At 46.2% G+C, this 26,675-nt stretch overlaps 1 protein-coding gene across 2 annotated transcripts in view; it reads right to left on the bottom strand.

The window, feature by feature from the left end:
- LOC127584886 (collagen alpha-1(XI) chain-like) overlaps positions 1-26,675 on the bottom strand; it is a 327,113-nt gene that overhangs the window by 224,320 nt on the left and 76,118 nt on the right. For both annotated transcript variants that reach the window (XM_052041855.1, XM_052041856.1), the window contains exon 5: positions 2,720-2,851. In XM_052041855.1, the coding sequence (XP_051897815.1) occupies positions 2,720-2,851 (132 nt within the window). The remainder of the gene's footprint in view (positions 1-2,719; positions 2,852-26,675) is intronic.

Below are 26,675 nucleotides of genomic sequence, written 5' to 3'. Positions count from 1 at the left end.
GGAGGGAGGGGGAGAGAAGGAGAGAAAGATGGTGAGAGGGAGAAAGGGTGAGAGGGAGGGGGAAGGGGAGGGGGAGGTGGGGAGGGGGAGGGGGAGGAGGCAGTGAGAGAGAGGGAGAGCGAGAGCAAGAGAGAGAGAGAGAGAGAGAGAGAGAGAGAGAGAGAGAGTGGGAGAGAGAGAGTGGGAGAGAGAGTATGTGAGCACAAGTCAACCGCCAGCCCCCATTCCTTAGCTGGGTCAGAGGTCAAACACTTCAATTGACACACCAGCTCTAAGCTGACAGCTGCCTCACTTGCTTAACTTGCAGTGACCCGATGAGTACCACCTCCTGATTGATTGGGAGCTGCAGACAGATCATTAATGCCCAAGCTCCTTGTTAAAGGGATGCTGGGGGTGGGGCGGTGAAGAGGGACAAAATGATTACTGGACCGTGAACAACACAGGGAACAATATGGGAATTTCCCCAGGAGGTGATCCAACAGGTAACCGGGTTTCTAACTATTTCTAAATACTAAATGGCTTTTCTACTTAACACGTCTTCCTTCTGTTGGTGTGGTTACTTAATGCTGCTGGGGATCCAAATAATACAGTGATGCAGCTCGCAGAGCTACTGCCTCACAGCTCCAGCGACCTGGGTTCAATCCTGACCTCTGCTGTGGAGTCACAAGAGGTTCTGCAGATGCTGGAATCTGGAGCAAAAGTGCTAGAGAAACTCAGCAGGTCAGGCAGCATCTATGGAGGGAGATAAACAGTCGACGTTTCGGGTCGAGGCCCTTCATCTGGTGTGGAGTTTGCACGTTCTCCCTGATTTCTCCCAGTGCTCCTGTTTCCTCCAATATCCAAAAGATGTGAACATTGGTAAATTAACTGGCCATTGTACATTGCCCCTGGTGTATGGGTGAATGGTAGAATCTTGGTATTGGTATTGGTTTATTATTGTCACTTGTACCGAGGTACAGTGAAAACCTTGTCTTGCATACTGATCGTACAGGTCAATTCATTACACAGTGCAGTTACATTGAGTTAGTACAGAGTGCATCGAGGTAGTACAGGTAAAAACAATAACAGTACAGAGTAAAGTGTCACAGCTACAGAGAATCCTGTAGAATCTTGTACAGACAATCTCATCTTGGGGGAGTTGATGAGAAGGTGGGGAGAATTAAAAAAAAAATCGGATGAGCGTAGGATTGGTGTAAATGGATGATTGACGGTAGGGTGGATAAGGGAGAGGCAGTAGATGTTGTGTATTTAGACTTTCAAAAGGCCTTCGACAAGGTGCCGCATAAGACACTGATTAACAAGATGAGAGGTCATGGAATTACAGGTAAGATAACAGAATGGGTGGAGCATTGGCTGGTTGGCAGGAATCAAAGGGTGGGAATAAAAGGATCTTGTTCTGGTTGGCTACCGGTTACTAATGGTGTTCTGCAGGGGTCGGCGTTGGGACTGCTTCTTTTTACCTTGTACATTAACGATTTGGATGATGGAGTAAATGGTTTTGTGGCTAAGTTTGCGGATGACACCAAGATAGGTGGAGGAGTAGGGAGTATTGAGGAGACAGGAAGGTTGCAGAGAGACCTAGATAGTTTAGGAGAATGGGCAAGGAAATGGCAGATGAGATTCAGTGTTGAGAAATGTGCAGTTGTACACTTTGGAAACAGAAATAAACGGGCAGATTATTATCTAGAAGGAGAGAAAATTCAAAGTACAGAAGTCCAAAGGGACTTGGGGGTACTCGTGCAGGATACCTTAAAGGTTAACCACCAGGTCGGATCGGTGGTAAAGAAAGCGAATGCTATGTTGGCATTCATTTCGAGAGGTATACTGTATAAAAGTAAGGAAGTGTTGATGAGGCTCTTCAGGGCACTAGTGAGGCCTCATTTGGAATACTGTGCGCAGTTTTGGGCCCCATATCTTAGGAAAGATGTGCTGATGTTGGAGAGGGTTCAGAGGAGATTTACAAGGATGATTCCTGGAATGAAAGGGCTTACATGTGATGAGCGTTTGTCGGCTCTTGGACTGTACTCACTGGAGTACAGAAGAATGAGAGGGGACCTCATAGAGACATTTAAAATGTTGAGAAGACTGGACAGAGTAGATGTGGCTAGGCTGTTTCCCTTGGTGGGTGAGTCCAGGACCAGAGGGCACAATCGTAGAATTAGAGGGTACAGGTTTAAAACAGAGATGAGGAGAAATTTCTTTAGCCAGAGGGTGGTGAATTTGTGGAATTCCTTGCCAGGTACAGCAGTGGAGGCCAGCTCATTGGAGGCATTTAAGGAAGAGATAGACAGATATCTAAATAGTCGGGGTATCAAGGGATATGGGAATAAGGCCAGAAATTGGGGTTAGAATAGTGTGGTTTTTTTTTGCATATGCACCCCACCACCCCCCCCAATTTCTCATTTCTTTTTCTTTTTTCCCTTTTCCTTGGAGCAGACTCGATGGGCCGAATGGCCTGCTTCTGCTCCCTTGTCTTGTGACCTTGTGATGGTCGGTGTGGACTTGGTGGGTTGACAACCTGTTTCAATACTGTATGACTCCATCTGAGACTCTGCACAGGAGGCTCCACTGAAGGAGACCCTGGACGAGACTGACCTTTATCCAAAAGTCAAAACCATGGCACTTCAAAGAAGTGGGGTTGATTGTCCAACGTCACCTGATTCCTGGAAGGATTAACCAGAGAGAAATGGAGTTGAGGCAATAAATCGAGTGTACCCACCTCATCATCGTAAGAAGGCAGCAGAGCCTGCAGGGCGTAGGGTAGAAGGGAGTCGCAGTCAGGGATGTAACGATCGCAGTAGGTGTAGGCTGCCTTGGGATCTGGTGACATCAGTAGCTGCTGGATATCACCCTGTAACAAAAGGGAACAGAACAAGCCCAGGTCACAACACAGGCCAACTGTATCCAAGACACACACTGTTCTCACATCCCCATTGCATTTCTAGGCTCCACCTCTGGTCAACAGTTGGTGGCCAAAATGTTTTTAGCTTTCAGTGATACACTGGCCACAGAGGTGGGACAGTACAATTATGATCTGGAAAGCACTTGACAAAGGTGACACAGCACACTTGTCGACCACATGTAATATCCAACACCTCAAGTCTGCTGGTGTTACTGTGAAGACAAATGCCCTAACATAAACTACCAGTCAAAATCCAAGCATAACGTCCTCTAACCCACAACTGTGATCACAACAAATGAGGCCATTTGGCTATCAACTCCATACTAGCCCTATTTAACAGCAATCCGGGTCATCGCACTCACCTGCCTTCTCTGGACAGCCCTGACAAGTCTTTCCCTTCAGGTCCTCATCCGGCTTCCTTCTAAACACTACAGCTGAACCTGTCTCCACTGCAGGCAACATAGTGGAGAGCTATTGCCTCACAGCGCCAGAGACCTGGGTTCGATCCTGACCTCCGGCACTGCCTGTGTGGAGTTTGCACGTTCTTCCTATGACTGTGTGGGTTGTCCACTGGGTGCTCCGGTTTCCTCCCCCGTCCCATGGACGTGTGAGTTGGAAGGTGAATTGGCCGCTGTAAATTGCCCTAGTGTATGGGTGAGTGGTAGAATATTGATGGGAATGTGGGGAGACTAACAAATGGGATTAACATAGGATGAGTGCAACTGGGTGGTTGAAGGTCAGCATGGACAGTGGGCTGAAGGTCCACTCTATGACTCTTTTGCCAACTACCTTCACTCCACGTCCCCTGACTTTTTGAGCACCCCACCAATGGGAACAGTTCCTCTCCACCTGCCTCCACCTATCATGGCTTGTAACTCCTCCATCACATCTCTTCACAGTCTCCTCTGTTCCGAGGAGGTCAACCCCAGTTTAGAGTCATAGAATCACACAGGCCCTTCAGCCCACCAAGTCCACTCTGACCATCAAACACCCATTCCCACTAGTCTTTCACAAATCCCGTTTTATTCTCCCCCACATTCCAGTCTTCCAGCTTCTTCAGTTTATCTGCATAACTAATCCCTGGAATTCTTTCGGTAAATTCCTTCCGCAGATTCTCCAGAGCTGTAACATTATTCCTCAAGAGTGGTGCCTGGAACTGGACGCAATACTCTACTGTGGCCAAAACTGTGGTTGATAAAGCTTCAACTGTGGGAACTGTAAGGGCAAAAAGACCCTAATGGGTGTTATCTACAGGCCTCCGAATGGTGGCATGGATATTGGGTACAAGCTGAATAGTGAGTTAATGTTGGCATGTGGCAAGGGTAATGTCTCAGTAGTTATGGGGGATTTCAATATGCAAGTGGACTGGGAAAATCAGGCTGGTACTGGACCCCAGGAAAGGGAGTTTATAGAGTGCCTCCGGGATGCATTCTTGGAGCAGCTGGTACGAGAGCCGACCAGGGAGAGGGCTATTCTGGACTTAGTGCTGTGTAATGAGCAGGATTTGATAAGAGAACTCGAAGTAAAGGAGCCATTGGGAGGTAGTGACCATAACATGATAAGTTTTTATCTGCAATTGGAGAGGGAAAAGGGCAAATCAGAAGGGTCAATTTTGCAGTTGAACAAAGGAGACTATGGAGCCATGAGGGAGGAGCTGGCTAAAGTTGACTGGGCGGCATCCTAGCAGAATTGTCAGTGGAACAGCAATGGCAGGTATTCTTGGGAATAATGCACAAGGTGCAGGATCAGTTTATTCCCCAGAGAAGGAAAGACTCAAAGAGGGGAAAGGGGCCACCGTGGCTGACAAAGGAAGCCAGAGATAGCATTGTGTTAAAAAGGAAGAAGTATGGCAGAGCCAAGCTGAGTGGGAAGATAGAAGATTGGGAAATTTTTAAGGTGCAGCAGAATTTAACTAAAAAGGTAATTCAGGAAGAAAAAATGAGGTACGAAGGCAAGCTAGCCAGGAATATTAAGGAGGATAGCAAAAGCTTTTTTAGGTATATGAAGGGAAAGAAGTTAGTTAGGAACAATGTTGGGCCCTTGAAGACCGAATCGGGTGAAATTATTACGGGAAACAGGGAGATGGCAGTCGAATTTAATAAGTACTTTGGATCTGTCTTCACGGGGGAAGACATAAGAAATCTCCCAGAGGTAAGGATGGACAAAAGGCAGAGGGTGACAGAGGAACTGAAGTGGATTGACATTAGGAAAGAAATGGTGATGGGTAGACTAATGGGGCTGAAGACTGACAAATCCCCAGGTCCAGAAGGTCTGCATCCCAGGGTACTAAAGGAGGCGGCTCTAGAAATTGTGGATGCATTGGTGATCATTTTCCGATGTTCCTTAGATTCGGGGTCAGTTCCTAAGGATTGGAGAATGGCTAATGTTATCCCACTTTTTAAGAAAGGAGGGAGGGAGAAAACGAGGAACTATCGTCCAGTTAGCCTAACATCTGTGGTGGGGAAGATGCTAGAGTCCATTATTAAGGATGAAATAGCGGCATATTTGGATAGCAATGATAGGATTGAGTCGAGTCAACATGCATTTACTAAGGGAAAATCATGCTTGACTAATCTACTGGAGTTTTTTGAGGATGTAACCAGGAAAATAGACAAGGGAGATTCAGTGGATGTTGTATACCTCGACTTTCAGAAGGCATTTGATAAAGTGCCGCATAGGAGATTGGTGGGTAAAATTAGGGCTCATGGAATTGGGGGGCGGGTATTAACATGGATAGAAAACTGGTTGGCGGATAGGAAACAAAGGGTAGGGGTGAATGGATGTTTCTCAGAATGGCAGGCCGTGACTAGTGGGGTGCCACAGGGCTCGGTGCTGGAACCGCAGCTGTTTACGATCTATGTTGATGATTTAGATGAAGGCATTGTGAATAACATTAGCAAGTTTGCTGATGATACAAAGTTGGGTGGCAGTGCGACATGTGTAGAGGAAGTTAGGAGAATTCAAAGTGATTTGGATAGGTTGGGTAAGTGGGCAGATACTTGGCAGATGAAGTTTAATGTGGATAAGTGTGAGGTTATCCACTTTGGGAGCAGGAACAGGAGGGCGGATTATTATCTGAATGGTGTGGGGTTAGGTAAGGGGGAAATACAAAGGGATCTAGGAGTCCTTGTTCATCAAGTGCAGCAGGCAGTGATGAAGGCTAATGGAATGTTGGCCTGTATTACAAGGGGAATTGAGTACAAAAGCAAAGAGATTCTTTTGCATTTGTACAGGGCCCTGGTGAGACCACTCCTGGAGTATTGCGTACAGTTTTGGTCTCCAGGGTTAAGGAAGGATATCCTGGCTATAGAGGGCGTGCAGCGTAGGTTTACGAGGTTAATTCTGGGGATGTCGGGACTGTCTTATGCTGAGAGGTTGGAGAGACTGGGATTGTACACGCTGGAATTGAGAAGATTGAGAGGGGATCTGATTGAAACATACAGGATTATTAAGGGATTGGACAAGATAGAGACAGGAAATATGTTCCAGATGTTGGGGAAGTCCAGGACCAGGGGGCATGATTTAAGAATAAGGGCTAGGCCATTTAGGACAGAGGTAAGGAAAAACTTCTTCTCCCAGAGGGTTGTGAATTTGTGGAATGCACTGCCTCAGAGGGCAGTGGAGGCCAATTCTCTGGGCACTTTCAAGAAGGAGCTAGATAGGTTTCTTATAGATAGGGGAATCAAGGGATATGGGGACAAGGCAGGAACAGGATATTGATTGTCGAGGATCAGCCATGATCTCAAAATGGCGGTGCAGACTCGAAGGGCCGAATGGTCTACTTCTGCTCCTATTGTCTATTGTCTATCATGACTTTCTTGCTCCTGCATTCTGTGCCTCTGTTTAGAAAGCCTTGGATCTCATCTGCTTTTTTTTAAACCACTTTCTCAGTCTGCTCTGTCACTTTCAATGAACTCTGCACAAATATCCCCAGGTCTTTGCATTCCACCTTTTGGAATTCCAGTCTCTAATTTAAATGGTCTCAACATTCTTCCTACTCCATCTCTGTGTATCATACCAACGACCTGACCCTTCATTCTCCTGGGTTAATAAGAAAATGTCCTCCCGAGAGTTGAGGAACAACACAGTAGTGCGGGCCCCCACACTCTCTGCAACTTAAAACTAACTTGTTTTTCTGCTTTCCTAGTTCTGATGAAGGGTCTTCAACCTGAAACATTATCTCTGTTTCTCTTTCCATGGTTATCGAATCATACAGCATGGAAACAGGTCCTTCAGCCCAACTCATCCATGCCAACCAAGATGCCCATCTAAGTTAATCCCAGTTGCCCAGGTTTGGCCCATATCCCTCTAAACAATTCTTATCTATGTACATAAGATAAAATATCTTTATTAGTTACATGTATATCGAAACACACAGTGAAATGGGTCTTTTTGCGTTACTGAGAATGTGCTGGGGGGCAGTCCACAAGTGTCGGCCACTCTTCCGGCGCCAACATAGCATGCCCACAGCTCCTAACTTGTACGTCTTTGGAATGTGGGAGGAAACCGGAGCACCCGGAGGAAACCCACGCAGACACGGGGAGAACGTACAAACTCCTTACAGACAGCAGCCGGAATTGAACCCGGGTCACTGGCGTTGTAAAGCATTACACTAACCGCTACACTACCATGCCTACGGTACAACCATTTTTTAAATGTTGTTATTGTACCTGCCTCAACCACTTCCTCCGGCAATTAGTTTTATGTACACACCACCTTATGCATGAAGTTACCTCTCAGGTCCCTTTTAAACCTTTCCCTTCTCACCTTAAACCTGTGCCTTCCAGATTTGCATCCCTTTCTCCGGGAAAAAAAAAGACTGTGTACATTCACCCTATCTATGTCCCTCACAATTTTATACACCTCTATAAGATCACCTCTCAGTCTCTTACACTCCAAGAAATGAAGTCCTAGCCTGCCCAACCTTTCCCTATAACTCAGGCCCTCGAGTCCTGGCAACATTCTCGTGAATCTTCTCTGCACTCTTTCCAGCTTAATGACATCTTTCCTAAAACAGGGAGGGCACTCACCCCATCTCTGCCCCTCATGATTTTATACACTATAAGGTCAAGTTGCCGCCCAATCTGCTATGTATTTCTGGTGTTTTATGCTTCTACTTTACAAGAGACAATCGGGTCATCTGGCAATAGTTGTGTTGCAACCCATGAGAGCTTCCCGTGCACTTGCTTGCTGCACCTTTTCCTGCAACAGTTTATGCAAAGAGGGGATAAAAAACTTCAGTGTGGGTATAACATTTTTTTGCAGAGTTCCTATGGTAATGAATAATGTGGTATAATGATTTGCTTTTTTCCCAAAATCTTAACCTCACAAGATCAAATTGCTCCTAGTACTATTCCCAAACCGAACACGGGAAAGAGTTGACGTCTCGAAGCCTCACGTCGACTGTTGTACTGCCAGCCAAATTGGGCACTCTGGGAGCTTAATTCCATACACCCACTCATAAAATTTAATGAAATTTCGGCAATTTAAAAGAAAACCCAGTGTTATTAATGTTCTGAGCAATTAGATCAAACATTCTAGACTGAACCACACCAGGGTACAATCACAGGGAAACATCGACAGGTCTGCCAACAACAACAAATGCTTTCAGATAGTACTTCTAATTCAAAGAAAATTGCCCCAAAGTGCACCAAAGGAACCTATTCAGACATATTATGGTCAGTGAGATATTAAGGGAGCGGGCTGCCACAAAGCTCGATCAAAGAGGCGGGCTTTAAAAGATCATAATAGGAATAGAGGAGGTGCAATACAGAGAGAGTTCTGAAACATGAAGGCAGAAACCAAATGGATTAACATCCTCTGTTAATGGGACGAATAAACTTTAATGCATTCTTGCCTCAGTGAGCACATTCAACACTTCAAGGAAATAAGTATGTTCAAACAGATATGTTGAAGCCACTGTTTTAATTAACCTGTTGATTCTAAACTAATGCTTGATTCCAAAAGGAAGTGGATGTGCTTTTCTTTTTTTAAAAAAAAGTCATAGCATCAACACTGCATTATGTCTGGTCTAAGCTATTAAACAGATTCATTGTTGTACAGAAGGTCACTGGTTCCTTGTCAGCTACTCCCAAACCTCGTGACCTCCACGGCACCACCACCCCTTTCCCAACAGAAGGACTAGAGCAGTAACTGCCCAGGAACACCACCACCCCTCCAAGTTGCACACGGTCCTAACGAAAACATGTTGCTGTTCCTTCATTGCTCAGTCTAAGTCCTGGGATTCTATCCCCAACATTAAATGTCAGTACTGATCAATAAGAAGTTGAAGGCATTCTCATCAATATTAACATACAGGATTAGAGATGAATGTACAAGTTTTTAGCCTGGGAAGAAAGGTTTCAACTTTCATGTCATAATAAACCAGCTCACTGCAGAAAAAGATTGAGAATCCTGCAGGGAATCCCCCCTTTGTGAATCGTCCAATTCCTTTGTGAACCAGAAAGCAGAACATTTCACTCTGCCTGGCTCAGCTTTGTTTGTTTATGAACCTGTTCCCACGGAGATTCCTTCATCCCCCTGTTCCCTCCACCCACCGCACATGGCTCTCCATTGTCCCAACCCCCTCCAGCCAAAAGATCCCTTGCAATCACAAGGGTCACAAAATGGTTGCAGCATGGAAGGAGGCCATTTGGCCCACTGAGTCTATACTAGCCCCCACTACTTCCCATTGTCCTGCCCTTTCCTTTCAGCTACTTATCCAAATCCCTTTTGAATGTTACAAATCAGTTTGCCTCCACTGCTCCAGAGAGTGCATTCCAAACCCCGACTAACCACTGTGGAATACATTTTTCCACATGTCACTTTTGTTTTTTTTACCATTTCATGGTTTTTGACCCCTCCACTAATAGGAGCAGTCTCTCCCTCTCTCTCTCTCTCTCTCCTCTGTCTATACTCATCATGATTTGAAGTCTCTCAGATCCCCTCACAACCGCCTCTGTTCCAAGAACAACCCCAGCTTCTCCTGTATGTCCACGTAAGTGAAGTCCCTAAGCCCTGGACTCATTCTGCACAATATCTTCTGCGCTCTCTCTAAAACTTTCACATCTTTCCTAAAATGTAGTTCCTAGAACTGGACACTACTCACTGGATGAACCAATGATTTATAAATGTTCATCATAACCTCCTTGCTCATAGATAAAACCTGGGATCCACTATGCTTTTTTAACCACATTCTCAGCCGACCCCATCAACAACCTATGCACGTATGCCCTCAGATCTCCCTGTTAGACCCCTTTTAGAATTGCATTAGGGTTTCCAATGTGTTTACAGCATTTTCGGTTTTTATTTCAGAGACGCAAGAGACTGCAGATACTGGAATCTGAAGAAACACAAAAAGCGCTGGAGGAACTCAGTGGGTCAGGCAGCATCTGTGGAGGGAAATGGACAGTCGACGTTTCGGGTTGAGACCCTTCGAAACATCAACCGTCCACTTCTCTCCATACATGCTACCTGACCTGCTGAGTTCCGCCAGTGCTTTTGGTGTTGCTTTTATTTCAGATCTCCAATATCTGAATCTTTTTTTAAATTTTCATTTACAGGGAATGTTCTCTCCTCTTTTGATTCTGCTAACTCACACTCAGGGCACCCATTTTCAAATGTTATTGCCACTCTGGCACCAAATTGCCATTCTATGGAGACTAAAATAAGCTTTTGGACTGCAGGTAGCATCACTTACAGGCACACAGACAAATAGATGTGCCAACGCTTTAATGCCATGGAGAGATCAGAGGGTTAAAGGAAGGGCGGAGATTAACATCAAGAGGGAGGGAGGGGACCATGAAGGGATTTGAGAACGAGCCTAGAGATCTTAAAATTGAACTCGTGTGCAACCTGTGAAGGTCGGTGAGCACAGAGTTAATGAACAAATGGGATTTGGTCAAAGCTGGGATACAGGGCACCAGTCTTTAAGAAATGTCAAGTTTACAGAGAGCAGAGCAAGGGAGGCAGGTCAGGTGTCTACTGAAATATTCATAGTGGGGGAAAACAAGGGCACTGATGAGGTTTTGAGCACAGGAGGTGAGGGAGGGGTGGAACTGGGTGGTTTAAAATGGGCACATATACATGTATGTGATCAGAATTCACGTTGTCCAACAGTCAAAGTCGAACTCTCCAACTTCGGATAACTTGCTCTCTCTTCCTGATTGCATCAAAACTGGCCACTCTCGACTGCCATCCCTTTTCTCCTGTTTTCTCAGCCTTGCCTACTGAGCATGTCCTCGAAAGGTTAGACTATACAGCATTCCACAGACTAACCAGCATTATAACGCTGGAGCAGATCTTAAATGCCCCTTAAATGCCACTTTATTTCACCCCAGAGAAATTTCCTTTGCTCCACCCATTGCCCTCCCCCATCTCTCTGCTACGTAGACCAACTTGTTTCACTGTTTCTCAGTTCCAATACAGGGTCCCGGAACAGTAACCTTAACTGTTTCTCTTTCCTCCGATACTACCTGATCTGCGGCGTGCTTCCAGCATTTTCTGTTTTTATCTTATATGTGATTAGCGTCTCAACTGAGGTGCCCTGGTTCAGATTCTGCCTGGCCCAGAAATAGGGTTGTTGATTTTGACTGAGTCTAGTTTCCCTGTAGTTGGAACTTGAAGACCTGTGTACAGTGTTGGTCACCAAATATCAGAGAGATACAGGCTTAGGAGAGGGTGCTGAGGGGATTTACAAAGACTTATACCAAAAATACAACAGTGTACATATGAGAAAGGATGAAGAAAGTGGTGTCTATTCAGAATAACAATCAGATTTCTTACCACTGACTTGTATGTTGTGAAATTTGTTGTTCTGCAGCAGCAGTTCCATGCAAGATATAAAATTACTATAAATTACAAAGTAAATAAATAGTTCAAAAGCAAAGGAATAATGAAATAGTGTTCACAGATTCATGGACCGTTAAGAAATCTGATGGCGGAGGGGAAAAAGCTGTTGCTGAATCGTTGAGTGTGGGTCTTCAGGCTCCTGTACCTCCTGTAGTAACAAGAAGAGGGCATGTCCCAGATGGTGAGGGTCCTTAGTGATGGATGCCGCCTTCTTGAGGCACCACCTCTTGAAGATGTCCTCGATGGTGGGGAGGGTTGTGTCCGTGATGGAGCTGGCTCAGTCTATAATCCTCTGCAGCCTCTTTCAATCCTGCGCATTGGAGCCTCCACACCAGCAACCAGTCAGAATTCTCTCCATCATACATCTGTAGAAATTTGCAACAGTCTTTGGCGACACACCCAATCTCCAAACGAAGTAGAGCCACTGGCGTGCCTTCTTCGTGATTGTGTCAATGTGTTGGGCCCGGGATTGATCCTCTGAGATGTTGACATCCAGGAACTCGAAGCTGCTCACCCTTTCCACCGCTGACCCCTCAATGAGGACTGGTGTGTGTTCTCCCAACTTCCCCTTCCTGAAGTCTACAATCAGTTTCTTGGTCTTACTGATGTTGAGTGCGAGGCTGCTGTTGCAACACTACTCAACCAGCCGATCTCTCTCACTCCTGTACGCCTCCTCATCACCATCTGAGATTCTGCCAACAACAGTAGTGTTGTTAGCGAATTTAGAGATGGCATTTGAGCTGTGCTTAGCCACCACGGTCATGAGTGTAGAGAGAGTAGAGCAGTGGGCTAAGCACGCATCCTTGAGGTGCGCCTGTGTTGATTGTCAGCTAGGAGGAGATGTTGTCACCGATCCGCACTGACTGTGGTCTCCTGATAAGGAAGTCGAGGGTCCAGTTGCAGAGGAAGGTACAGAGGACCAGGTTTTGAAGCTTGTTGATTAGTACCGTGGGGATGATAGTGTTGAAGTCCTTCTTTTGAGAGAAGGAGGCTAAGAGATGTGAGTCCAGATGAAGGGTCTCGACCTGATACGTCGACTGTCCATTTCTCTCCACATGTGCTGTCTGACCCACTGTTCTTCCAGCAGTTTGTTTTTGCTCCAGACTCTAGTACCTGCAGTCTCTTGTGAGTCCAAGACCTATGAGAGCTCTTTAAAATTTTTTTTTACAGACTGGGTACTTCCAGTACCCAGGCAGAATATTTCCATCTGAGGGGACGAGCATGACTGGAATCTAAGATGCAGTGGGCAGCACAATGGCCTCACAGCACCAGAGACCCCAATTCGATCCGGACCTCTGGTGCAGTGTGGGGTTTGCACGTTCTCCCTGTGTGGGTTTCCCCTGGGTGCTCCGGTTTCCTCCCACATCCCAAAGACTTACGGGTTGGTGGGTTAATTGGCTGCTGTAAATTGCCCCCTAGTGTACAGGTGAGTGGTGGAATCTGGCGGCAGTTGAAGAGAATGCAAGGAGAATAATACGGGATTAACATAGGTGTAAATAATGGTTGATGGTTGGCCTGGACTCGGTGACTCTATGACTCTAAATGCTATGAAGAATTCAGAAGAATTTCTTTACCCAATGAGCGGACAGAATGTGGGAGCGGTTGAGTTGAACTGTATGGGGAAGGTGAACCATTAGATGGGGGAGAAGGGAGCAGAGGGATACACTGACAGACTTAGAAGGACAAGAAGGAGGTTGAGTGGAACATAAACACCAGCATGGTGTGGTTAGTTCAAGTGGCCACACAGCCAAGAAATCAAAGCCATGTGAAAACAGTTGCAAATGTGACAAGCTCTCAAAGACTATCAGACCACTTAGTGGGTGGACGCCTCAGAAGCTGTTGCCTGAGGCCTACTCGTTGCCAAGGGATAACTCCACCATACGAGACACCAGTCAGGGTGGTGGACCATCTAGGAGCAGGGTCATGTCGGTGGGCAAGGAGCAGGCTGGTCTGAGACTGAAGATCTCAGGAGTGGAGGGAACCTCATTGCACAGGAATCCCCGGAATAATTCACTTGATCTGTTGCCTCTTTTTCTATGTTAATATAGGAGAAGGGCTCTGCCAACTGTGGGGAGTTGGTACATCGCCATTATGTCTGGTTTGGGTTCACAGCTGGATGTGTTATTAGTTCTTAATGACCAAGAAGATGTCCTTTTTGGCTCATCAAGTGTATGTTAACTTACAGAGCACTATTCATTGCTCCCCTCCATTCCTCTATCCGTTTGCTGCCTCCTCTAACTTTACTGCCATTTCTTCTTATCCCTCATATTTTCTTACAGCTGTTCATTAATTCTATGCCAGTTCTCAGAGCAATCCTATCAATCCCATTCTCCACTAACTTTCCCTGTAATCTATGCTCCCTATCAATTCCCTCCAGTTTCTACCACTCAGCTACATACTTGGGGCAATTCACAGTGGCCAATTAACCTACCAACCCGCACATCTTTGGGATAACTGGAACTTCAGGGGGAATCCCACAGGGAGAACGTGCAAACTCCACATAGACAGCACCAGAGGTCAGGATAGAACCTGGGTCACTGAAGCTGTGAGGTAGAAGCTCTACCTACCGACTGCACCACTTGCCACCCAAACATCCACTGGATCGCACTCCAACAGAATCAGGGAAATAGTCACAGGGGACCAGCAAATACAACAAAAAGAATAAGACCAAAAGACATAGGAGCAGAATTAGACCACTCGGCCCATCGAGTCTGCTCCACCATTCGATCATGGCTGATTTATTTTTCCCTCTCAACCCCATTCTCCTGCCTTCTCCCCGGAACCTTTGACACCCTTACCAAACAAGAACCTATCAACCTCTGCTTTAAATATACCCAATGACTTGGCCTCTACAGCCGTCTGTGGCAATAAATTCCACAGATTCACCACCCACTGGCTAAAGGAATTCCTCCTCATTTCTCTTCTAAAGGGACATCCTTCTATTCTGAGGCTGAGCCCTCTGGTGCTAGACTCTCCCACTACTGGAAACATCCTCTCCACGTCCACTCTATCCAGGCCTTTCAATCAGAAAGCAAACAGAAATACTGAGCTTCTTCTCCCAATTCCTCAGCAGAAAAACAGTGTCTTTGTCAAATATTTTCACACAGAGGTCACTGAGTGAATTATGTTTTTTCGATCATAGTACAGAAAGAGCCTTTGTACTCCCACAGCCCACTCAGGATCAAGTTACATTCCCTTTTGGAACAGACGAAGGGATTTTATGCATTAATATGTACAATTACACCCTGACCCATCCCACCTGATTCCCAAACTTCACTCCAGTAACTGCAAACCCAGAAACCAAGCCCGAGTGGACAGAAATTCCCAAGGACTGAGGCTGTGCACCTGTGCCACTTCTAGTGGGATTCCCAACAGGAAATATTCATCGGAAAATTGAAATCTTGCATTCCTCCTCGGACTTGGAAGACGGCAGAGGGGAGTCCCACCAGCTGGGGAGTGCCGAAGCCAGAATTAAGGTCAGGGTCCAGCTGGGGGAGATGGGACGGGGAGAAGACATGAGATTTGGAACAAAGGAAGGGTCAACAAGCAAACTAAAACAGGTGGGTGAGAGAGCCTGAAGTACAGGCAAGAGTAAGGGCCATTAGCCCCATTAACCACTGCCCCAGGAGGCCTGCAGTGCAACATCTGGTTGGTATTAATAGTGTTGTCAGTGGCAGGAACACACGTCCACAGTCGGACTTCGCTCTGCAACCCAGCAAGACCAGTTTCATTTGTAATTAGTAAAGCTTCACTCAAGCGTAAGATTTAGAACAGTTAAGAATGGGAGGCTTTGATTAGGAAACAGTTACATCAGATCCTGAAAGCTTACAGCTCAATTCAAGTTGGGTCTATAAACCACTGGAGCGAATCAGAGAGAGATGCGTTCACAAATAAATCAAGGGAGGCATTTGGTCAGAACGAGGGAGACGTCACTTCAGACTGAAACACATTCACACAGCACCTCTTGATTCCACCCAGCTGAACATCCCTTCTCCCCCATTTCCAAACTTCCTCTACACAACTTATAAAAGTGATCCAAGAAAATGTAAAAAATAACACACACACAATGCTTTTTCAATACCCTGAGGATTTGAGGGAATCTTGGAGAATTGGCAACGTTCTGCAGTGTGTGGAAATGGTAACACCGACTTGTGCATAAAGATGTGTGTGTGTGTGTGTGTGTGTGTGTGTGTGTGTGTGTGTGTGTGTGTGTGTGTGTGTGTATGTGTGTGTGTGTGTGTGTGTGAGTGAGAGAGAGAGAGAGAGAGAGAGAGAGAGAGAGAGGAAATGAGAGGAGCAGGCGGGGAGGGGAAGGGAGAGGCACAGAAGGGGAGAGAAAGAAAGTGGGAGAGAACAAAGATGGCAGAGAGGTAGAGGGGGAAAGGGAGGAGAGAGTGGCGAGTGATGGGAAAGGGAGAGGGGGTTAGAGGGGTACTGGGGAAATGGGTTAGAGAGTTGGAGGGTTAGGGGGGAGCTGGGGGGAGGGAGAGGGTTAGAGGGGGAAGGGGGAGATGGGAGTGGGGGGAGGGGAGAGGGGGATAGTGAAGGGGGAAGAGGGGAGGGAGGGAGGGAGGGAGGGAGAGAGAAAGAGGGGAAAAGGAGAGGGGAAAAGGAGAGGGGGTGGAAGAGGAGAGAGAGAGAGAGAGAGAGAAAAAGCAGGCAACCACTGACATGGGACGTGGTATTTTTCCAAACTGGTAATGAGACATTCAGAGTAAGTCACCATGAGCTATGAGCTCAGACCACACACACACGCCTTCAGGATCCCGGTCTCAACCACTTCCAACCTCAGCTGACAGGTTCCTTCAGTCTGAGTGAGGTGCAAACACAGAGACAGCACTTAACATAACCTGGCCCACTCTCACTGGGCCCCTGTCAGCCAAAACAATCGGAGAGCTGGCCTACTGCAGTAGGACAGGCTGCAGCTGCCTCACCACATCTGAGGGAATTCTGTTTTGTTTTACCGAACAGGAAAAATTACCCACACCTTTTATGTTAAAATTTGTTCCATAAAAACTTAAGAAATACGAGGAGTAGGAACCCCTGTAGCTTGATGCAGCATTCAATAGGATCCGGGATGATGTGATCTTGGCCTCGGCCCCAGTTTCCTGCTTATTCCCCAAAACGCTCGACTCCCGTATGAACCAAGAATTTGCCAGCTTTGGCAATGAATATATTCAGTGATTCAACCCTCATAGCTCACTGTACTGGAGAATTTCAAATTTCACTACCCACAGAGAAGAAATTTCCCTTCTCCTCCATCTTAAGTGGGCAACCCCTTGTTCACAAGAAAATTGAAGCAGGAGTAGGCCACTCGGCCCCTCAAGACTGCCCTACCATTCAATATGATCATGGCTGATCTACACTGATCTAACTTTCTCTTCTGTACCTATTCCCAGAGCCTTCAATTCCCCAGACTTTCAAAAATTTGTTTCTTAAGTACCTCCAATGGCCACACAAGTAGATGGGATGGTAAAGGCGGCATATGACATGCTTGCCTTCACTGAGTATATGAATAAGAAAATCACACTGCAGCTATATAAAACTTTAGTTAGGCCACACTTGGGAATACTGCGTGCAATTCTCGTCACCCCATTACAGGAAGGATGTGGAGGCTACGGAGAGGGTGAAGAAGAGATTCACCAGGATGCTGCCTGGATTAAAAGTTACGAGCTATAAGGAGAGGCTGGACAAACTTGGCTTGTTTTCCCTGGAGCGTCAGAGGCTGAAGGGAGACCTGATAGAAGTTTATAAAGTTATAAGAGGCACAGATAAGGTAGACAGCCAGAATCTTTTTCCCAGGGTAGAAATGTCGAATACCAGAAGTCATGCATTTAAGGCGAGAGGGGGAAAGTTTAAAGGAGATGTGCAGGGCAAGTTTTTTTTTTACACAGAGAGGGGTGGGCGCCTGGAACAGGCTGCTGGGGGTGGTGATGAAAGCAGATATGATAATAGTGTTATAAGAGCCTTTTAGATGGATGCCTGAATATGCAGGGAAGGGAAGGATATGGATCATGTGCAGACAGAAGCAAATTAGTCTAATTTTGGCATTGTGTTCAGCACAGGCACTGTGGGCCGAAGGGCCTTTTCCTGTGCTGTCGTGCTTCATGTTCTGTCTAACCTCCACAACCCTCTGGGACAGAGTGTTCCAGAGATTCAACGGCGTCTGTGAAAAGAAGTTTCTATGCATCTGCATTTTAAATGACCAGCCCTATATCTTGTAACTATGGTCTAACACTGGCTCTCAACTCTCCAACAAGGAGAAATGCCCTGTCAGCATCTGCACTGTGGAATCCCCCCCTCAGAATGTGCATGTCCCTATAAGATCACCTCCCACTCTTCTGCTCTCCAATAAGCACAGGGCACACTGCACACCATCCATCACAGCGCAAACATTTCACCCCAGAAATCAACCGAGGGTCACAGAGAGTCATAAAACTGTACAGCACAGGAACGAGCCCTTCTACTATGCCAGTCATCATGCCTATCCATAATAAGTCCACTTGCCCGCATTAACACCACATCCCTCTATGCCTTGGAGACACAAGAGACTGCAGCTGCTGGAATCTGGAGCAACAATCTGCTGGAGGAACTCAGTGGGTCGAGCAGCATCTGTGGGGGGGAAAGGAACCATCGGCAGGGTTTCAGCCCGAAACGTCGACAATTCCTTCCCTCCCACAGATGCTGTTCGACCCACTGAGTTCCTCCAGCAGATGGTTTGTGCCCCATCTGTGCCTTACTCATTCATGTACCTCTCCAGATGCCACCTAAGTATTCTTACTGTTCATGCCTCCACCACCTCCACTGGCAGCCCACTCCAGAAACCAACCACTGTTTGTGTGAAAAATGTATCCCTCAGATCCCTTATAAATCTCCTTCCTCTTGGGGCAGGCACAGTAGTGCAGTGGTTAGCGTAATGCTATTACAGCGCCAGCGACCTGGGATCAATTCCGGCCGCTGTCTGTAAGGAGTTTGTACGTTCTCCCCGTGTCTGCATGGGTTTCCTCCGGGTGCTCCGGTTTCCTCCCACATTCCAAAGACGTACAGGTTAGGAAGTTGTGGGCATGCTATGTTGGCGCTGGAAGCATGGCGACACTTGCGGGCTGCCTCCAGAACACTCTGCGCAAAAGATTCATTTCACTGTGTGTTTCGATGTACATGTGACCAATAAAGATATCTTAACTTATCATCTTAAATGCATGCCATCTAGTTTTAGACACTCCCACCATAGGAAACAGACACTGGCTATCTGACCTATCTATGCCATTCATAATTTTATATGCTCTATCATGTCACCATTGCGAGGACAACAGACCCAACTTATCCAACTGCCCCAACTTATCCAACTGCCCCATTCCCCAGTAGTCTTTGCCTTCTCCCTCTGCTGCCCTCTTCCTACCTCATTGCCACTATATAACTCTACTCACCTCTCATATTTTCTTAGAGTATTGAGGGAGGTCAAGTCTACGCCCACTCACAGAGCAATTCCATTCCCCCAATTATTCCCCTGTAACCTATTCTCTCTCACATCCCATTCTCTCTCACATAACTCATGTCTTATATTTCCACTAACCACCTGCACTTGGGGCAATGTACAGCAGCCAATTAACCCACCAACCTGCACGTCTTTGGGAAACCGAAGCACCCGGGGGAAACCCAAACAGTCACAGGGAGAACATGTCAATTCCACAGAGACAGCACCGGAGGTCAGGATCGGACCCGGGTCACTGGAGCTTGAGGCAGCTGCACTACCTGCAGCACCTCTGTACCAGTTTTAATTGTTTTAAAGATAAGCATAGAAAATCCCAATGTGATAATGCCTGGATAACATGATACAATGTTTAAGCATTGGACAGGACTTCTGAGGGAGCTCCTGTGCCCTTCCCTCAAATTGTGCCACGGAATCGTCCACATCTCATACTAAAGACAGCTTCTCTGACAGTGCAGCATTCCCTCCGCAGTTTCAGAATTGGGTTATCGGAATTGGAATTAGTTGTTTGTTGGTCCCTCAGCACGGCTGATGTAGACAGAAGCATGTGCACCAAGCCCCTTCCTGTGGCCTCACATCAACCTGGATTTCCATCGACAGAGTGGAACTTGAACCCACCACCCTCTGACTCAGAATCGGGACCCTCTGGGCGGCAGCTGGCATAAACCCCAAGAGAGGTCAGGGATTAGCTGAGTTCACCCAATGTCTGCATCTCCAACTTTATCTTCCCGCTCAATTGCCACCCCATCTAAGATCAGAGAGGTTTAGTTGTAGCTGTTCAAAGGGAGCACAAGAGGTGGGCAATACCTCTGCACCCTTTAGTGTTTGCAAACAAAGATGATTCTTTGGTCCGTTGAATCTCAAAGTGCAGAGAGAGGCCATTTGGCCCACTGAGCCGGTGTCAGCTCTTAGCATGAACCAATTACTAGAGAAATTACAGGAGAATTCCAAGCACAAACTGCAGGAACAGCACCTCATTTTCTATCTTGGAACCTTGCAGCCTAGCGGCATGAACACTGAATTCTCCCACTTTAAGTAACCCCCACACCACCTCCCCCCCCAAACATGCTTCTTCTTTTCTTCCCTTTCCCAGCCTCTGTCTCTTTTTTCTACCCCCCCCCCCCTTTTTATTCTCTCCTTACCTTTGACCCATCGGTGGATCTGCTCTCCCCTCCTCCCCCGCACCTGCCTATTACTATCTCTTACCTGTATTTACATATCGCCACTTTGTACCCACCCCGCCTCCCCTGTTTTGTCCACCTATCACTGCTCTGCTTTTCCCTCCTATATATTGGGCTTCCCCTTTTCCTATCTTCAGTCCTGAAGAAGTCTTGACCCGAAATGTTGACCGCCTGGTTTCTCCACGGATGCTGCCTGGCCTGCTGAGTTCCTCCAGCATCATCATGTTTTTCATCTAGATTCCAGCATCTGCAGTCCTTTGTTTCTCCTGTGGAATTAAGGGTTGGAGAATGTGGCAGCACCACCGGGAAGGGGATGTGAAAGAGGTGATTGGCTCAGAAGTCTAATAGCAGTGGGGAAGAAGCTGCTCTTAAGTCTGGTTGCCCAGGCTTTCAAGCTCCTGTATCTTCGCCCAGAGGGCGAAAGAGAGAAGAAGGAAATGGTAACTCTCCAGTTCCACTGACCAGCCCTTCTCCACAGAATGCAAATTTTCTTTTACCACCATGTATTTATCCAACTTCTTCTTGAAGACAATGGAACCTGCCTCCAATACATATGCTGGCAGTGCATTGCAGATCCCAACCACACACCAATTAGTCCCAGGTCCCTTAATTCTTCTCCATAATCACAAGATAAGGGAGCAGAAGCAGGCCATTCGGCCCATCGATTTAATCCTGTTAAATCTCAGCTCTTGCTGCAATTTCCCAGTTCCCACGAGGTGATGGCAGGTCAGTTAGAACATCTTATTTTGTTAACACCTTCCAAAACGAGGCCAATTCTCAAGCAGCACCCCAACAATACAGCAACAACAACCTGATTCCTGCAACCTAGTAATTTCTTCTGAGGTACTTTATAGGAGGGTAATTAAACAAAAGTTAAGCGAGATGCTGGTGGAGGTAGAGGCTGGCTTCAGAAAGAAGTGGGAAAGTATTGAAGGAGTTACAGAAGGAGCCACAGGTTGAGCACCGTGTACCGTCCCGGTCACCGAAACACGGGAAAGACGTGGCTGTGGCAGAGAGGGTGCAGAGGAGATTTAAGTGGATTCTTCCAAGTTGGGATGGGGTTTTTATTTTGGAGAAATGAAGGCTGGGGTCCAGGTGGGGGAAATTTTATTGACGTGAATAAAATAATGAGAAGTATAAATAAGATTTTACTGGAAGAAAACTGGAAAGACCAGGAGGCATAGATTTAAAGCAATTGGTTTGAAGGGTTAGAGGGAGATGAGGGTGTTCGTGGTCTGGAACTCACTGTCTGACAGACAGAAAGCCATTACGTTTAAACAGCACGTGGATGCGTACCTGAGCCGTGATCTGCAGAACTACCGACCTCGTGTTAGAAGATGAGATTAGGCTGGGTAATTCTTTTCCGACTGGCAAAGGAAAGATGGGCCGAATGGCTTCCTTCTATGTCATAAATCATCTCTGATTGTAGCCCAGGCTGCTCAAAAGGAGGACTTTGGTGGAACAGCAAAAGCTGGAGATGGGCAAGGTACCAGAAATAAGAAAGTGCAGGCATCTTGGAGGATCATTCACTTGCAGTGAATGAATACTCTCCAAGCCAAGGGACTTGAATACTTGGGAAGGCTCCAAGCTGCTCTGTCCTTGTGAACTCAGCATCTCGTTCTCAAATGCCACATTCGAGTAAGACTCATTACTAAGCCCCAACAACTGCAGGTCACAACATCCCATCAAATCGCAGCCCAAGGATGTTCAAGTCTTCACAGCTAATTGAAAGCAGAAAATTTCAGCTACTTTACAGAGAATAGGCACAGCCAGACACTGATAACATGAACATTTGTGTCTATCTCCGAGCCAAGTGGGTTAAGAGCTTAAAGCAGATGGAATATGAGAGTCCCATAAAAACTTCTCCAGCAGATGTCTGATGGAATTTAAGTTAATAGGTCACTGAGCCAAGGGAGATGAATACTGAAAAATAGTATTTCACTACATCCCTCTCCAATTTTCCATATTCCACCTTTTTCAGTCATTGGGAAGCAAGAAACTAATCAGGGACGATGCAGTGGAGAACACATCACACTTTTAGACAAGAATCATGAGGAGATATTTGGTATATATTTTTTAAAAAGGCATACAAGGGGTGACGACAAAGGTCAAATTAACTGGAAACCCAGTCCACATCCTTTCATCAGTTATACAGTCATAGAGTCATACAGCACGGAAACAGGCCCTTCGGCCCAACTGGACCATGCTGATCAAGATTCCCATCTGAGCTGGTCCAACATGCCAGCGTTTGGCCCATATCCTTCTAAACCTTTACTATCCATGTACCTGTTGAAGTGCCTTTTAAATGTTGTTAATGTACCTGCCTCACCCACTTCTCCTGGCAGCTCATTCCATATACTGACCACCCTCTGAGCGAAAAAATTGCCCCTCAGGTTCCTATTAAACCTCTCCCCTCTCACCCTAAACCTATGTCCTCTGGTTCTTGATTCCCCAACCCTGAGATAAAGAATCAACAATTTCTGGAATGAAAGAGCAGATTCTACGAAACTACTTCATTGTCATCAAAACCCATCTTGTTCACAAATGTTTCTGCGGGTGAGATGACGTGGAAAGCTATCAGCTTCATTGTAAAGAGTGACGGATACGTCCAATTTCTTTTTTTCAGTGAGAAGGTAACCAATCCTCTTGGTTTTCAAGTTGAGTGACTTTCTCCCCTCTGTCCAACAGTCTAAAGTGTGAAGGCTGACTGAAGGTTGCAATTTAGCTGGATGCCATGACCCCCAATTCTCCCCGTTCCTGATCCACTAAATACCCATTTCTAAGCCACCAAGCCTACTCTCAATCACTTCCCTAACTCTCCAAAACTGTCCACCTTTTTAACCAGCCAAACCTTCCCGTAACTCCATAAACCTGCTCCTGACTCCCTAATCACCAAAGATGCCAGGGCATGGTAAGGACGGACGGACTGCTCAGTGCTTGGAGTTGGAAGCTGGAGTCGCAACAGGGCAAAGGGATCTCTGTCCTGTATTTTACCCAATCTGAATATCACTCCTGAGGCACCAGTGTTGTTCCTGTGTCTTTGGTGCGAAGAATTATATCATAATCCCAGTGCAACAATGGCTAACACGAGGGGACATAATTTTAAGGTGATTGGAGGAAGGTATAAGGGGGACGTCAGGGGTAAGTTTTTTTACACAGAGAGTGGTGGGTGCATGGAATGCACTGCTGGCAGAGGTTGTGGGGGCAGATACATTAGGGACATTTGAGAGACTCAGACAGATGAACGATAGAAAAATAGGAGGTTATGTGGGAGGGAAGGGTTAGATAGATCTTAGAGCAGGATAAAATGTTGGCACAACATTGTGGGCTGAAGGGCCTGTACTGTGCTGTAGTGCTCTATGTTCTAAAACCAAATTGGAAAAATAATTATCTTGTTTATTAATACAAACAGTAAATACGAGAAACACTTGGCAGGTTTTGTGGAGAGAGAAACAGAAATAATGTTTCAGGTCTATGAACTTTTATCAGAATCGGAAAAAACAAACATGGTATAAAACATGGTTTAGGCAGTTTCAGAAAGTACAGATGGAATGCCACCATCTTGAAACATTAGCTCTGTTTCTCCACGGATGCTGCCTGACCCGCTGAGTGTTACTAGAATTTATTTGTTTTCCATCTTTATCATTTTTTAAATCATTTAATCACCTTTCCTCCTCACTACCATCCCTCTATCCCACTCTCAATCCCTGTTTAACTCTCATTTTCTCTCTAACTTTTTCCGTTGACCTAAACGTTGACCCACCCACCCCCCCCCCTCCCCCTTCTCTCACCACCAAGGCAGTCTGGCTTATGAAGAACTTCCACCATTTTCTCTTCCCATTTTCAGCCTAATAAACATATTAATTTTAACACTGTGATACCTGGGCCTCAAAGGGTTCTCCAGAAAGAAGAAAATATACCAAGTGTCCAAATATGGCTGAGCACCACTCACGAGCTACACTGACATACACAATGTTCCCTAGCATATCCTTAAAGGAGAACTTGCTGGTTCCAGGATGTTCTGTGTAATGCGAGGGTCTAGAGTGATGTAACTGGGCCAACCGAGTGGGTCAGAACAAGCCCCACCCATAAAACCGCTGAGGAAACCTTCAACAAAACCATGCCCCCAATAAAACTTCCAAGCATTTGGAATTTTGTACATCCCTGCCATTCATTAAACATCAAATACAAAATCCTAAAATGTTTTACGAAGTTTTCCAAAAAGCACAGAAGCAAAACAAAACCATGTAAATGTAACTTATCTTGGTTCTGAACTTGATTTGGTATGTCACCAAAGATCTTACAAATTTGTATAGATGTACGGTGGAGAGCATTCTGACCGGTTGCATCACTGCCTGGTCTGGAGGCTCCAATGCACAGGATTGCAAGGGGCTGCGGAGCGTCGTAGAGTCAGCCAGCTCCATCACGGGTACAGCTCCCCCTACCATCGAGGACGCCTTCAAGAGGTGGTGCCTCAAGAAGGTGGCATCCCTCACGAAGGACCCACACCATCCGGGACATGTCCTCTTCTCGTTAATACCATCAGGGAGGAGGTACAGGAGCCTGAAGACCCGCACTCAACGATTCAGAAACAGTTTCTTCCCCTCCGCCATCAGATTTCTGAACGATCCATGAACACTACCTTGTTATTCTGTTTTTTGCACTATTTTATTTATTTTTGTAATTTATAGATTTTTATGTCTTTGCACTGTACTGCTGCAACAAATTTCACATGATATGTCAGTGTTAATAAATCTGATTCTGATTCCTGACAGCTGTGAAATCCTCTTTGAAATGATGGGCTCACAACACATTTTCACATAAAAACATTCGGATTAGATGCATGAGTTGGCCATCCGGCCCTTGAAGCCTATTCCGCCATCCATTGAGAACAAGTCTGATCTTCTACCTCAGCTCCATCTTCCTGCACTGTCTCCATATTCCTTGATTCCTCTAATATTCAGAGATCTGTTGATCTCTTTTTTAAAATAATAACTGAGACCTCAGACCTCTGAGACAGGGAGTTTTAAAGAATCATCACCATCCGTGAAGGAACTTCTCCTGAACTCAGTCCTAAATCTCCAACCCATTATTCTGAGTCTGTGATTCCTGGTTCTTGACTTCTTCACCAGGGGAAACATCCTCTCTGTATCCAGCCCATCGAGCCCTGTAAGAATTTGGGATTCTTACTGATACCTCCTCTCATTCTTTTAAACTCTCGATAATATAGATTTGTCTAGATTCGTGGAGTTATACAGCACATCCATGCTGACCAAGGTACCTACCTGAGCTAGTCCCATTTGCCAGTTTTTGGCCCACGTCCCTCAAAACTTTTCCTGTCCATGAACCTGTCAAAATGCCTCTTAAACATTGAATTGAACAACATTTCTCTGGCAGCTCATTCCATATACCCACCACCCTCTGTGTGAATAATTTTCCCCTCATGTCCACTTTTCCATCAAACCTTAAACCTATGTCCTGTCGTTTTAAACTCTGCTACCCTGGAAGAAAGACTCTGACTGTCACTGTCATGCTCCGGTTTCCTCCTACATTCCAAAGACGTATGGGTTAGGAAGTTGTGGGCATGCTATGTTGGCGCCGGAAGCGTGGCGACACTTGTGGGCTGCCCCCAGAACACTATGCAAAAAGATGTATTTCACTGTGTGTTTTGAAGTACATGTGACTAATAAAGAAATCTTAAAGAAATCTTATCTATGTCCCTCATGATTTTGTAAACCTCTGTAAGGCCACCCCTCAACCACCTTCACTCCAGAAAAAACAGTCCCAGCCCATTCAGTCTCTCCTTATAACTCAAGCCCTCCAGTCCCAGCACATCCTTGTGAATCTTTTCTGCACCCTGTCCAGCTCAATCACATCCTTGCTATAGTGTGGCAACCTGAACTATGCACAATATTCTAAGTGTGGTCTCACCAATATCTTATACAGCTCTAACCTGACGTCCCAACTCCTGTACTCAGTGCCCTGACAAATGAAGGCAAGCACGTCGCACACTTTCTTCACCACCCTGTCTACCTGTGTTGCCACTTTCAGGGAATTGGGCACTTTTCTCAATTTCTCCTCACATGGCAGACCCACCACACCCAGAACCAGTCCTATTCAGATCTGATCCAGCAGAGGATCTGCAAACGAACTCCACCATCGTAGAATTTGGGGAACTCCAGACGTACCTGCTCTGTCTTTGGGTCCCATTCGGAGCTCAGAGCTGCAACAACGCCCAGCGGAAGATGGGCAC

The sequence above is a fragment of the Pristis pectinata genome, chromosome 31 (assembly GCF_009764475.1).
Source record: "Pristis pectinata isolate sPriPec2 chromosome 31, sPriPec2.1.pri, whole genome shotgun sequence".
NCBI lineage: Eukaryota > Metazoa > Chordata > Chondrichthyes > Rhinopristiformes > Pristidae > Pristis > Pristis pectinata.
The sequence above is the reverse complement of the archived record's forward strand: the minus strand, read 5'-3'. Positions and strand labels throughout refer to the sequence as shown.